Genomic DNA, 14652 nt, shown 5'->3' with positions numbered 1-14652 from the left:
CAACGAGATAACTAGTGTGGCTAAGGGCAAGTGCCTTCAGAGATGACATGCACGAGAAGCTGGCAAATCTCCCTTGCCCCTCCCTTTTTGGTGACAGGCTCACAGAAATGGTGGCGAAACTTAAAGAACAAAAAGTGGTGGTCTTGTCCTTAACATCCCCGTCCGAAGGTTCATCGTCTCGACGCCATTTCGCCTCGTACCGGAAGTCCGGTTACCCTCAACGCACGTACAGGCCTTACTCATCTTACTGGCCTCCACCCTATCAGCCCAGCCGCCAGCAACCTTAACAACACGGGCCACGCCAATGCCCTCGCCAACCTCAGCAACTGGCTGTCCATCATCCTCCTAAAAACCAGCAAGGTTTTTAGGACTGTCATTACCACCGCTACCGGCACAGACTGTAGGAGGCAGGTTGTCCCATTTTCTCTCAGCCTGGAACAGCATAACATCCAATCTTTGGGTTCTAACCATAATAAGAGGGTTATTCTATAAATTTTCTATCTCACCCGGAAACATACTGCACATCGGGGACCTCTTCATCGAGAGATCAACTAGCTACTTCAGCAAAAGTGCATATGAGAATTGACTCATCCCAGCTTCAACAGAGATTCAGTTCACAATTCTTCCTCATTCCCAAGAAATCCAGGGGGCTTCGACCAATCCTGGATCTGCGCGCTCTCAACAAATGCCTGCAAAGAGAAAAATTCAAAATGACTTCCTTCATGTCCATTCTTCCTTTCCTTTGACCCAGGGATTGGATGTGCTCACTGGATTTAATAAGGATGCATATGTCCATATACCAATGCATCCTATGTCCTGGCATTACTTCTGTTTCCTGGTGGATGAGAGACACTTCCAATACAAAGTACTCCCGTTCGGCCTCTCCTCCACCCCCCGAGTCTTCACCAAGTGTCTAGCGGTGGCACATCTCAGTCGACAGGGGGTTCAGATATTTCCTTACCTGGATGACTGGCCACTGGTAGCCCCCAATCAGTCTACCCTGCAAGACAATTTACTTTGTACAATATCTTGCCTAGACAATCTGGGCCTTCTGATAAACTATGAGAAATCAAATTTGCAACCTACTCAAACCTTGCAGTTCATCAAAGCCCATATCGACACCGTTCAGGACAAGGCCTTCCTGTCACAGCCTCGAGTGCTTGCTCTATCCACACTGGCCTGTCACCTACTAGAAAGTACAACAGCTCCAGCCTGCCAAATCTTCACCTTTCTGAGACACATGGCACTGTCCATCTATGTCGTCCCACATACGCGACTACATATGCATCGTTTACAATGGGGTCTGAAAACTCAATGGACTCAGTACCTCAGTCCACCGTCCACTCCTATCACTCTGACAGCCAGCATGAAGATAGACCTACATTGGTGGCTAACCGCACCAGAACTGACAACAGGTTCACCTCTGTGATCCCCTTGACAACACAGTGCTTACCACAGATGGGCTCCCCAACCCGTGGGGGAGGCATCTCACCAGCCTACACAGACTCAAGGGTTATGGTCCCAGTGAGAATGGGACCAACACATAAACCTCCTGGAACTTCAGGCCATCCGCAATGCCCTTCGAACCTTTGAGCAGGCCCTCTGAGGCCAAGTTATCATAATCCACACGGACACCCAGGTTGCAATGTTTTACATAAACAAAGGAGGGGGGTCAGGTTCCTGGAGCCTTTGCAGGGAAGCTGTCGAGATTCTGGAATGGGCACACAAGGAAATCTCCCTGCAAGCCACATACTTACCCAGAATCAACAACTCCAGAACAGACAAACTTAAGCAGGATATTTCACCTCCACGAATGGGAACTACATCATGATGTAGCCAATCAAATTTTCTCCACTTGGGGTCTTCCCCGGATCGACCTCTTCGCAACAGATCGCAAAAAGGTCATACTGTTTTGCTCAGTGTACCCCAGCCCCCACCGGCTGGCACAGGATGCGTTCCTCATAGATTGGTCACAAGGTCTGCTTTATATGTTCCCTCCGATACCACTCATTTCTCGCACAGTCCAGAGGTGCATCGAAGACAATGCGGACTTGATTCTCATTGCCCCAGCATGGGCACAACAACCGTGGTACAGCTATCTAGTTCAACTATCGGCACGCAAATCGATCCCCCTGGACAACAGCAGCTTAGCTGCTTACCCAAGACGGAGGATCGCTACTTCATCCACTTCATTCATCGCTGAATCTCACTGCATGTAGGTTGAAAGACTTGTATTCCAAAGTCTAAATATTTCTCCTCAACTTCAAGATATTCTGGTCTCCTCCAGAAAACCATCGACTAGTCTAAGTTACCAATGAAAATGGTCACGTTACACTTCCTGGTGTTCGGCCGAGGGTACAGATCCACTCACCTGTCCATCAGACTGCCTCCTGGATTATCTCCATCTGCTCTACAGGGAGGGCCTCGCCACTGCCTCACTTTGAGTACACCTCAGTGCCATAGCAGCTTACCACACTCCTCTCAACGGGGAACCTATTTCTTGTCATTCCCTTGTCTCCAGGTTCATGAAAGGTGTCCTATGTCTACAGCCCCCGACTAGAAAACTGCCAGTGCCATGGGATATCAACATACTATTGGAACAACTCATGCTACCACCTTTCGAACTGTTGGACACTTGTCATCCTAGGTACCTTTCCTAGAAAGTGCTGCTCTTAGTTGCCCTCACCTCTGCAAGGCGCATCAGCGAACTACAAGCCTTAGTTCACTACCCACCTTACCTTGAATTTTACCATGACAAATTTACGCTGCGTACACATCCTAACTTCTTACCCAAAGTGGTTTCAGCTTTCCACATCAACCAGACCATCACCCTCCCGACTTTCCACCCAAAACCTCATGCAAACGAGAGTGAGTGAAGACTTCATTCATTAGACTGTAAGCGAGCGCTAGCCTATTATAAAAAGCGCACTCATTCTGCCAACAGAGCCTCGCAGCTCTTTCTCTCCTTCAATCCAAATGCACCAGGACTCCCCGTATCCAAGAGACGACTATCGTCCTGGATCTCAAATTGCATATTTTTCTGCTACCAAAAGCGTTCAGAGACCCGATCTGCCACACCCAAGGCACATCAGGTCCGTGCGATGGCTGCTTCAATTGCTCACCTCCACGATGTGCCTCTCCTGGATATTTGTAAGGCAGCCACATGGCCATCACTGCACACGTTCACATCCCACTACTGTTTGGATAAACAAGCTGCGGATGACGCACAAATGGGGCGGACCATTCTCGGAAAGAGCACCTCTACAGCACGTCAAGCAGGCTCATAAGAACTGTCTGCCTATATTCTACTGTATTGAGCAGTTATTCAAGAAATGCGCTCAATACTTCAGCTGGGGGCTCCCAGATAGCATGGTTAATTCATGCTGCTTATCTAGAGGAAAAGAGCAAGTTTGTTTACCGTAAACTGTGTTTTCCATAGATAGCAGATGAATTAGCCATGCTGACCCGCCTGCCTCCCTGGACAGTTCCGGCATTGCATATCATCTTGCTTTGACATGGACTGAGGAGACTCAGGGAAACGTGGGAAGATACAAGAAGGAACACCTCACTAAAACACTTTGGTGATCTTAGAGAGCTTCGCCACCTAGTGGCATGGAGGACATACCTAGACAGCATTGCTAATTCATCTATCTACGGAAAACACAGTTTATGGTAAGCAAACTTGCTCTTCTGAGAACATGTGTAATCATGCAGCCCCTTCTTTCTAGCTAAAGCATGAGTCCTGAAGTGTGGTAATTACTGGGCAGCATGCTAGGCCTGAATAGTTGGGCCTTGTTTTTGTGTAGCACATACATTGCACACAGTGCTGCCTCCTTTGAATCCTTCCAGCCTCTTTCTTATTTTCAAGATGAGTAAGACAAAGAGAGCGTGCACTGAGTACTGGATATGGTCTACTCTGAGCGTTGGGAGTAGCAACCATAAAGGGGCTCTTATAGCCTCATGAGAGACAGCCAAGGTAACTGAGCCAACTGCCTCTACCACACCGACTTCTCCCTTCTTCTGCATTTGTATATAGAGGGAGCTGCTTTATCGTTAAGGGTTCATGTGTGTCTTGTCCCCTCTCTCTCTTTATTTTAAAATTTGGAAGAGACTTGTGGGGCTTTCAGTGCTTCCCTAGCTGCTCTTTTCACCATGTGATTCCTCCATGTTGGCACAGCCAGCTCCATGGAGGCTGGTGTGCCACACAACATTTTTGTTAAAGTAGGTGCTCCATGAGCTTGAAAAAAATTGGAAAATGCATTAGGCTACTTCTGTCCCCCCCCCCCCCCCCCCCCCCGGAACAAGAGGAAAATTATGTGAAATGAACCTGTGATGCACACATTATTTTGGGGCTGTATCCATGTTTGAAATGCTTTTTAGCTACAGTTGTGCCTGAAGCTTTGTTCTTAAGTGCAGGTTGGACATATTGCATATGGGATGATCTAAACTGATGAGAAATTGCAGCATAAGCATCATTAAATTTTGTTTTATACAACTGTGACTAGTAGGGATGTGCATTCGTATTGACCGCATATATAAAACGCTACTCATATTTTTTTTTAACTTAAAAAAAGGATTCGACATATACGATCGGATTTCCCACATATCCAACATAGCTATGTTGGATATGTGGGAAATCGCGATTGTTGAGCCAAAATAAAAATTTAAACCCCCTCACCCTCCTTAATCCACCCCCCAGACTTACCACAACTCCCTGGTGATCGAGCGAGGAGTGAGGACGCCATTTCTGCAATCCTTGGCGAGAAGCATGTGACGTCGCGCCACGTTGAGTGACGTGGCGCCACGTGATTCCCGGCGAGTTCGCGCCGGAAGGCTCGTTCGGCCCAAAAAGAACTTTTGGCCAGCTTGGGGGAGCCTCCTGACCCCCCCAAGCTGGCCAAAAGTTCTTTTTGGGCCGAACGAGCCTTCCGGCGCGAACTCGCCGGGAATCACGTGACGCCGGCGTCACTCGACGTGCCGCCGACGTCACATGCTTCTCGCCAAGGATTGCAGAAATGACGTCCTCACTCCTCGCTCGATCACCAGGGAGTTGTGGTAAGTCTGGGGGGGGGGGATTAAGGAGGGTGAGGGGGTTTAAATTTTTTTTTTTTGCACATATGGACATATACCCAACTCATTTAATTTTTTTTATGTCCATATTGACCGCAAATGGGACCCCCTTTGGACATATGGACATATGGACATAAACTTTTGCTCTGCACATCCCTAGTGACTAGTACTAATGAGAGAGAAGTTCCAGGACGTAATTTTAAGAGGGGTATTGCCTACCAACTACGTTCTCCCCTATGAGGAAAGACTAAAGAGGTTAGGGCTGTTCAGCTTGGAGAAGAGATGGCCGGGGGGGATATGATAGAGGTCTTTAAAATCATGAGCGGTCTAGAACGGGTAAATGTGACTCGATTATTTACTCTTTTGGATGATAGAAGGACTAGGGGGCACTCCATGAAGTTAGCAAGTAGCACATTTAAGACTAATCAGAGAAAATTCTTTTTCACTCAACGCACAATTAAGCTCTGGAATTTGTTGCCAGAGGCTGTGGTTAGTGCAGCTGGGTTTAAAAAAAGGTTTGGATAAGTTCTTGGAGAAGTCCATTACTTATATTAATCAAGTTGACTTAGAAAATAACCACTGCTATTACTGGCATCAGTAGCATGGGATCTGCTTAGTGTTTGGGTAATTGCCAGGTACTTGTAACCTGGATTGGCCACGGTTGAAAACAGGATGCTGGGCTTGATGGACCTTCGGTCTGACCCAGTATGACAAGTTCTTATGTTCTTGTTACTCTTCCTTGACCCTCTGCCATCAGAGATAATTTCTGGCTGACATATGGTAATGCCTCCATTTTCTCCTATATCTGTTTTATAAATATTTATCCCTTTCTCAAGCCTCCTATGATTGAGAGTATGAAGAGTATAGTTTGATTTTCTTCTAACAATTTCATATTGCCACTTTGGCTTTGTGTTAGCTGCAATTTGCCGATTTCATGAAAGGAAAATGTCTTAGCAAAAATCTCCCATATAATTTGCTCCTTCATAGTGTACCCTCGGGTTTTAGAAATAAAGGATATTTATCAGACTATATCCTGCATTTTTTCCATTTTTGAAACTATGTTGGTATTAGATTGTCTTGATTAGAGATGGTGTGAGCTCTTTAGTTTAAGGGGGGCTACAGGAGAGATCAAAATAAGTGATAGCCCTATCCTTTTTGGGGGAAAAGGAGGAAGTAACTTTTACTGTTTACACACAAATTGAGCTTGATCCCATCTGCATGTATGTGTCTCTTTTTACATTTCCAATTCTGTAAACTCATCAGGGGTCTCTACACTTTCCACCTGGCTGTGACATTCTGTGCCATATGCCTGGAATAGCCTTTTGAATTGCTGCGTCATGCCCCTTCCTGCCATATTCAAGTCTTGCATAAAAACCTGCCCTTTTGAGATTGCTTTTAAGTCTCAAACTCTGACACTTCCTTATCCCAGCCTGGTCGATTTTCACCTTTTTAATCATAGTAAATACATGTCCACAAATCTGTGTGTCATCTCAGGGTTACTCAAACCGGTCCTTGGGCCCTCCCCAATCGGGTTTTCAGGATAGCTCTAATGAATATGCATGCGATTGATTTGCATGCACTACCACCTTTGTATGCAGATATTTCTCATGCTTATTCATTGGAGATATCCAGAAAACCTGACTGGCTATGGGGGGCGCAGGGCCCGGAGGATCCATTTGAGCAACCCTGTCTTATCTAGATTGTAAAATCCACATAGGAAGAGCTGCACATATCTTAGTAGCACTAAGGAAATTGGTGGTGGCGTAAGGAATTTACATGCAAACCAGATTTGTACTTTTCTCATTTTCCAGGAGAAGTAATTAATGAAAAGGATCGCTGTAAAAAATGTGAAGGGAAGAAAGTGATTAAAGAAGTTAAGATCCTTGAAGTTCATGTAGATAAAGGCATGAAGCACGGACAGAAAATTACATTTTCTGGAGAAGCTGATCAGGCCCCAGGAATGGAACCTGGAGACATTGTCCTTGTGCTACAGGAGAAAGAGAATGAGGTGATTTGATAGTAAACTCATATCAACTGTCAAGACTGTGGTTTTTTTTCTTTTCAAATGTTGTTTTTCTGTATTTGGGGGCCCAGCAGTTTTCCTTTTCCTCCTTTTGTGTTTCCAGTTCAGTTGAAAACTGCCTCTACTGAGGCTACAGTGCCATGAACCTTCCTTTGCAACTAGCTGGGTTTCCCCCTGTGTTTATCCCCCAGTAATTACCCTGACATGTTTCCATTATGCAATGGCTGGGTCTGTGAATGCTGCCTCTGCATCCCTTTGAATTTGGAACTATAAAAACGTTCAACTGGAAGGCATTTCAGAACTGTTCTGTAAACACAGTTTGAGGGCTAAGGACTGAAATGCAGTCTGCCTGTCCGTCCTTTCCTATATGTAAAAGATCATTGAAGGGAAGGCACAGTGGAAGGTTGCAAAAGCATGTAGTGGAGGAAAAAAAAACTTTTGGGGATCCTGTTCTTTCTCAGTTATTTCATCTCTTTAAGGCAGTTTGTCACATTGTGGGAAGAAAACCAGAGTTTTTTTCTTTTTAAGATTTCAGATAGTCTCTTTATTTGCTGGTCTTAGCATTGATGCTGTATGAGCTTTCTTTGCCCTCCAATTCCTATCATTTTTTGTTCCGAATATAACTCTGAATTGTACCTGGGTTTTGTTTTTATTTATTAGGAAAAAGATGTAGCATTTAAGATCTTGAGTGAGCTCTTAGGCAATTAGAAGATGGGGGATTCAATGGAGCCCTAGTCTTTTTTTAAATCTGTTCCATAGTTTCTTAGTTGCATACAAAATTATTTCTAATTCTTCAGTGAACTTGTCCACACTGCACTGTGATATCGTATTCCAGGGATAATTTTGCAAGTAGAGTAATGATTGACATCTGAGCATCCTATCAGAGTTCTGGTAGCTTATTTGGAACGGTGCCAAATCCTGTTTAACAGATTCTTGAATACAAAAGTAATGATAGGATGTACTTAGCACTGTGGTCCAGGATAACATAAGCAATGATAATGGAGTCTCCTGTTGATTGACACATGTTTTTAGCAGCTTCCTTTAAGCTGGTTTGTGTCCATTGGTATGACGCAAGGTCAATTCTTGACCCAAAAAGACCACAGATGAAGCAGGAGAATTCATTAAGGGACTCTTCCATATCTGATCTCCTATGAGAGTTTCACCTGTACGATGGAGCCTCAGTGTCATTCTTTCCAGACTGATGAATCCTCTGTTTAAATCCTTTGCTTCAGTTAATTTAAAGTTTCTAACTTGGAAGGTCCTATTTTTTGATAGAAGTCATCTCAGTCTGTACAATGAGTGAGCTTCAGGTGTTAGTAGTGCATGTACCATTCACTCAGACTTTCAGTAATAAAATAATGCTAAGACCTCCATCCAAAATTCCTTCCTAAAATATTTTCTCTATTTCCAGCATTCTTTCCTAAACCTTATTCTAACAAAGAAGAGCAAGCTCTGCATACCCTAGACTATAGAAGGCACTACTCTTATCTAGAGAGGTTCAAACATTTTAGAATATCATCCCAACTTGTTTCTTATGATCAAAATAGGGTCATGCAGTTAAGCAAACTTTCTTCCTGGCTGTCTGATTGCATTGTCCACTGTACGAAAGTTTAGTGCTCTGTCGTCTTGGCAAACCTCTTCAAATCTGGACACCTTCAACTTCTTTTGCTCGCCTGTGTTCTGCATCAATAATGAGACATCTGTATGGCATCCACATGATCTTTGACCAAGCATTATTGTCTGGAACAAGATTCTTATAGAAATAACTTTGGTCAAGCAGTTCTAAAGATTTATTTATTTGAAAGCATCAACTCCTTCCTCCTACAGCTTTTATCTGGTTGTAGTATATTGAGTAGCTAAAAGAAGAAACTTCTGATTAATCCTCAGAATGTTTTATTTATTTATATGCTGCCTATATCAAAGCCCTAGGTGGCATACAGACCAACACACACAAAATTAAACATCAGGCATAATAATAAAACATACACTAGAACTTCCTGATGCCATACTGCATCTGCAATATCTAAGCACAAAAAGTCATTAGCCTAAAAGAATTCTTGCCTGAAGATCTTAGCCATACTTTTAAATGACTTACTGCTCTCAATCAGCCACAACTCCTGTGGCAAGGTGTTCCATAGACTGGGGGTGGTGACTGAGAAAGCCTGCTCCCTAGTCTTGCATGACCTTTAGATGTCCCATCAATCAGGCCTCTTTGTGAGGAGCACAGTGACCTCCCAGGGTTATAGATCTGGAGCAAAGCATTAGTCCATGGCAAAGCATCCAGAGCAAGAAGTTTATGAACTAGTACAACCATTTTGTATTTGATCCTCCACTGGACAGGAAGCCAGTGAAGATCAAATAGACCTGGAGATTAGCCATGCTGTTGTGTTCTGCAATAATTGTCGTACCTTCTTGATGGTTAACGATATGCCCAGATATGATGAGTTGCTGTAGTCAAGGGTAGGTGAGATTAAGGCCTGAACAACTCCATGGAAATCAGCAGGATATAACCAGCGTTTAATGCAGCGTAATAACTGCATTTTGTAGAAGCCAGCTTGAACCACAGATTTGACCTGAGGGCCCATAGACAATTTTAATTATTTAACTGAGACCATAAGGCAAGATTTTAATCTCTTCATTCTCAACTTTGATCATAGGGGGTTTCATCCTAATGTCCCAGTTCTGAATAATTACAATTTCAGTTTTAGCTAGATTTATTTATTTATAATATTTTATATACTAATATTCTGTATAATAACAGTTCACAATAAAACTATAATTAAATTAACTACAAATTTAAAAAAAATCATAAAATCAAAATAATTACAAAAGCAATTAAAATTAATAAACAAGTAAAATAAAATCAACATAAATACAATTTAAGATAAACATCAAACCAAGTTAAAATAAAAAATCAATAAGCATATACATAAAGCCTCATATACTCCAGTCGATATTCCAGCTCGTGTACAATTTCACCATAACTCCTTTGATCCGCTCTGCCTTAAATTTATTTCACATCCACATATGCTGCTTAAAAAGCCAGGTTTTAGATTTTTTTTTTTTTAAATATTAAAAAAAATCTTTCTGTAGTCTCAGCTCAGCTGGCATTAAATTCCATAATTTAGGCCCAGCTCGTTCCCTGACTTTACTTAGGTTTGCTGTTTGTACGGAAGATATAGTTAAACCTTTGGTTGCTGATCTTAAGTTCCTTTGAGGTGAATGAATGTGCAAAGAAGCGTTCAGCCATTCTGTTCTTTAGATTTAAAGCTAATTTATTATATGTAAGCCAATTTCTTATAGAAGTTAAGCAAAGTGAGATCATTGCTGTTGTGTCCAACTAGAGCTAACTTGGAGGGAGATAAAACCATCATTGGCATACAGAATCCCAATTAGTATGGCTGAATTAATCCTGATTGTCCACGGAGAAAGCGAAGTTGCTTACCAGTAACAGGTGCTCTCCTTACACTGCAAGACAAATTAGTCGTACAATTCCTCTCTCCCCTCCCAGTAAAGTTGAAGCTTAGCTTGTTAAATGACTGAGGGGCCTCATATGGCAGCGGATATATGGGAACAGCCACACATGCTTAGACTTCTAGGTCTTTCTGAGCTACAAGAGTGTACATTTCCTTATTGGCAGTGTCACCCACATGTGACTGATTTGTCCTGCTGTCTATGGAGAATATCTATTACAGGTAAGTAACTTTGCTTTCCCCCTCTGCTTCCTGTATGGCGCTCTCCCTCCCACTGCAGCACCCACTTCTCCCCTGTTTCCCCCCTTTCTCAGTCAGGCACTCGATCCTTCTTTCCCCCAACCTGCTTAAAAAATTGACTCCACAGCAGACTGCCCTTTCTTCTGGCCAACTCTGAGATCATTCTGCTGCTGCATACTCTGAATTTCAGTGCCACCTTTGTTTAGTTGGATGCTTTCCCTCCAGCTCCACATGGGCCATTCCGCAGGCCTCCATTCATCAGACCCTATACGTACTGGATTCCTCCTGCTGACCTCACACACCAGCTGTCCAGGCACAATAGCTAATCCATTTTTTTTTATTACATTTCCAATTAATTACAAGAAGTACAAACTTGAATAAGAAAACTGAGATAATGATAATAGTAGCCAAGAAAAAAAAATTACAAAAAACTGAAACATCAATCTCCTAATAATTCACAAAATGAATCCAAGACACAACCATTGGGAGGATGGCATCAAGGATGGCATCAAGGTAAAAAGTAATAACATTAATAAAAAGCCAAAACCCTTATCTTATACATGTGAAAAACCATATCCTCAACCTACATCTCTTCCAATCTTTATTCTCTTAAGAGTTCAGGAAAAAACAAAGTTTTGAGGGTTAAAAAAAAAAAAAAGTTTGTTACATGTTGCAACTTAACAGGACATAAGGATAACACACTACAAAAAATGTCGAGAGACAACCTCTGGGCACATTCCCAGAAACTTTTCCTCTGATCCAGAATTTTTCTTACAAAAATATGGAAATACCCATATCTTCCCTCCAAGAAACAAAGATCCTTGATTGTGAAAATAGACATGGAGTCTTTATCTTGAGCAAAAACAGGAGACCAACAATACTGCCCTCTTAATTTCTTCCTCTCCCAGTCTCTCCAGGAAAGCAATCCAGTCCAAGCTGTCAATAGACAGAATCAGGTTATTCTTTCAGTTTAGAATTAAATTATATTCAAAGGAGGAATACAGACTTCTGAAATCTTGAGAACATCTACTAAATTATTTGTTGAAGATATCTAGTGGGGAAACCGTAGTAATTTGGGGAAAATTAACCAGTCTTAAGTTGAGGTATCTTGTATAGTTTCCCAAATTATCAGCCTTTCTATTGGTAACCCTCTTATCCTGAATTAGAAAGATTGGTACTGCTGCCAACTGGTTAACTTCACCAGAACTACAACCTAATTCCTAGACATCACTTGCTAAACTAGACTCTTGGGCCTGTATCCACACTTCAGCTTGAGAGGTGAATACATCCAGCAAAGAAATAGCTTGATGAAGGGAGGCTAGTGCATACCAAATAACAGCTAAGTTCAGTCTCCTGTTTCTTCAAGGGTGGTACAGGGGCAACCATGTTGTTAGAAGTATGAGGAAGTCTGAAACCACTTACCCCTTCCAAATGGGCTTCTTCCCAGTTACTCAGACCTGGCATTTGTACTCCAGCTTCTGTTCCAGTAAGGTCTGCAATTTCCTGCAGGACCTGTGATGCTTTTAAATTCCTTCCTCTGTGGCTCTCTTCCCCTGCTGATACTGAAGAGCTCTGCTTTCCGGTTCTCATGGTATCTCCACCAATCATGTGGAGGTACTACGTGACTGGTATCAGAGTTCACAGCCGCACAGTAGCTAGAGGGTTGGTTCCTCAACCCACGTGCTTCAGTATATCCTGAAAAATCAGCAGGCTGCTTGAAACCCTTGATAGCCAACGGATGACTGGAATGTGAGTTCAAGGACATGGAGAGATCTCCTTTAGTTCTTCCCTTCTACTTCTTCACAATATCAATACAAATGGTAATAGTTAATTAGCAAAACAGAAGTATTCCTCAACTCAGTTTCAGCATGGCCCCCTTCATGTGATCATCTTGGATCTCTTTACCAAGGCTAATCTGTCCTTGCTTCCAGCCATCTTATTAGAGTCTACAGCTCACTGTATTCATGGAGAATTATGAAATTTAGCATGATTGAGCATGCTAATAAATTATGCACAAAAAATTGTTTGCACAGAATTCCCTGGAGTGTAACATTTAGGTTTCCATATCAGAATGTGTCGCCCAGTGCAAGCTTTGACTCAAAGCTGAATTTCATTTAGTGCTGCAATGTCAGTGTTGTATTTCTTGAGTATCTTGCCTAATAGGGTGATTGCCCCTTTCATCTTGAGTTATGATCTATTAGTGTGTGCACATTCCATGTGGCAGCATTTGTATCATGATAGGTTTTTCAACCGCATTGTTCGATGGCCAACCAAGAGCAGTAATCTGGTTAGAGTCTATCCATACTTGGAGACTTTTACTACAAGAAGGAGTAAGGAATGTAATCAATAATAATGGTAGTAGGATGCAACTTAGAATGTGATCTTTGAATCAAAATGAAATCTGTCACGTTTAGAGCCAGTTTGTTATAGAACAACCATTTCTTAAGTGTGGAAAAGCAAATCTGCAAGAATTCTTCAGTGACAGGCCATGTGAACTGAATGTCATCAGCATAGATTTTATATCCTTCACATTGGGCCAGCTAAGATCTTACATATGGATGCCAGGTAGATATTAAAAAATAAGGAAGACAATGTTAGAGAATCCCAGCAGAAGCCTTGGCCTTCTGCCATTGGAATTAAATTATGTACTAATCGTGGTGGCTGAATAGCCTTCACATGAGTGAGAGATGTTTGTGCCGTCTTGGTCCTACTGTCTTTTTCACACACACACACACACAATGTGCTTACTAGTGCAAAAGCTGCCTCAAGTTTAGCAGTGAATAGGGAGAAGAATGATCAGCAAACCAAAGGAGTTGATACTGCTCCTGTATAGGTCCTTGGAATAATGTATACAGTTCTGGAGACCATCCCTGGAAAAGAATATAAACCAGATGGAGTCGGGTCAAAATGTGGGAACTATAATGCTCATCAGTCTTCGATGCAGAGCCTATGGTGACAAACTTAAAGACCTAAACATATATACCCTAGAAGAAAGGCAGGATGCGGGAGATATAGTTAACTTTATATATCATTTTGAAATATTCTTCACAAGCATATCTCAAATAATTGAGATAAACGTAGCCTAGTGGTTAGAGCAGCAGGATACAAACCAGGGTTCAAATCCCATGGCCCACTCCTTGTGGCCTTGTGCAAGTCACTTTACCCTACATTTGCCCTAAATACAAACTTACAGGCTCATTCATCAAAATGCGTTGGGGTGTTATCGCAGGCATTAGGACCTGACGCACACGATAATGCATGTGTTATTTTTCGCATCTCGTGATGCATATGCAAATTTCAAAAAAGTAGTCAAAGGGGAGGAGTTAGGGCAGGGTTTATGAAAATGAGGGGTGTTTAACATTGCTTGCAATAGCATAACGCACATTATCACAGGTTTTAACACCAGAAATAACTACACCTTTTTTCCTGGTATTAAGCTGTGCGATATGCTCGAAACAGGATTCATGATATTTATCGCGAATCCTGTTTTGGGGAGGAGGGAGAGGAGTGGAGTAGAGAGAGAGAGCCTCTGGGGTGGTACACGTATTTGTCATCTATTTATACCACTATAGGAGGGTCATCTAATAACTCGAGTTGAGGTTTTGGTGGTGGTCTAGGGTTTGGGGGTCCAGTTTTACATGCACAGTCAGATGTACGAACAACACAGTACACATCAGTGAAGATTTGATGTGATTTCGAATGAGGAAACATACACAAAGATGAGATTTCTACATTGCACTCTCGCCCTAGCTTGATAGCACCCGGGTAGAGTGCATCAAGCTAGGGCGAGAGTACATTGGCCAAGAAAACCTTTCTTTTTTTTTTCCCCTGAGTAGATCTTGTCAC

The 14652-nt window shown here is 42.5% G+C and overlaps 1 protein-coding gene across 1 annotated transcript in view; it reads left to right on the top strand.

Moving 5' to 3' along the window:
- The window catches only part of DNAJA2 (DnaJ heat shock protein family (Hsp40) member A2), a 72633-nt gene that overhangs the window by 42350 nt on the left and 15631 nt on the right, over positions 1-14652 (top strand). The window contains exon 6 of the mRNA XM_029608468.1: positions 6882-7078. Coding sequence (XP_029464328.1) covers positions 6882-7078 — 197 coding nt within the window. The remainder of the gene's footprint in view (positions 1-6881; positions 7079-14652) is intronic.

This window comes from Rhinatrema bivittatum, chromosome 7 (assembly GCF_901001135.1).
Source record: "Rhinatrema bivittatum chromosome 7, aRhiBiv1.1, whole genome shotgun sequence".
NCBI lineage: Eukaryota > Metazoa > Chordata > Amphibia > Gymnophiona > Rhinatrematidae > Rhinatrema > Rhinatrema bivittatum.
Note: the sequence above shows the minus strand (reverse complement) of the source record. Positions and strands in the feature narration are given on the sequence as shown.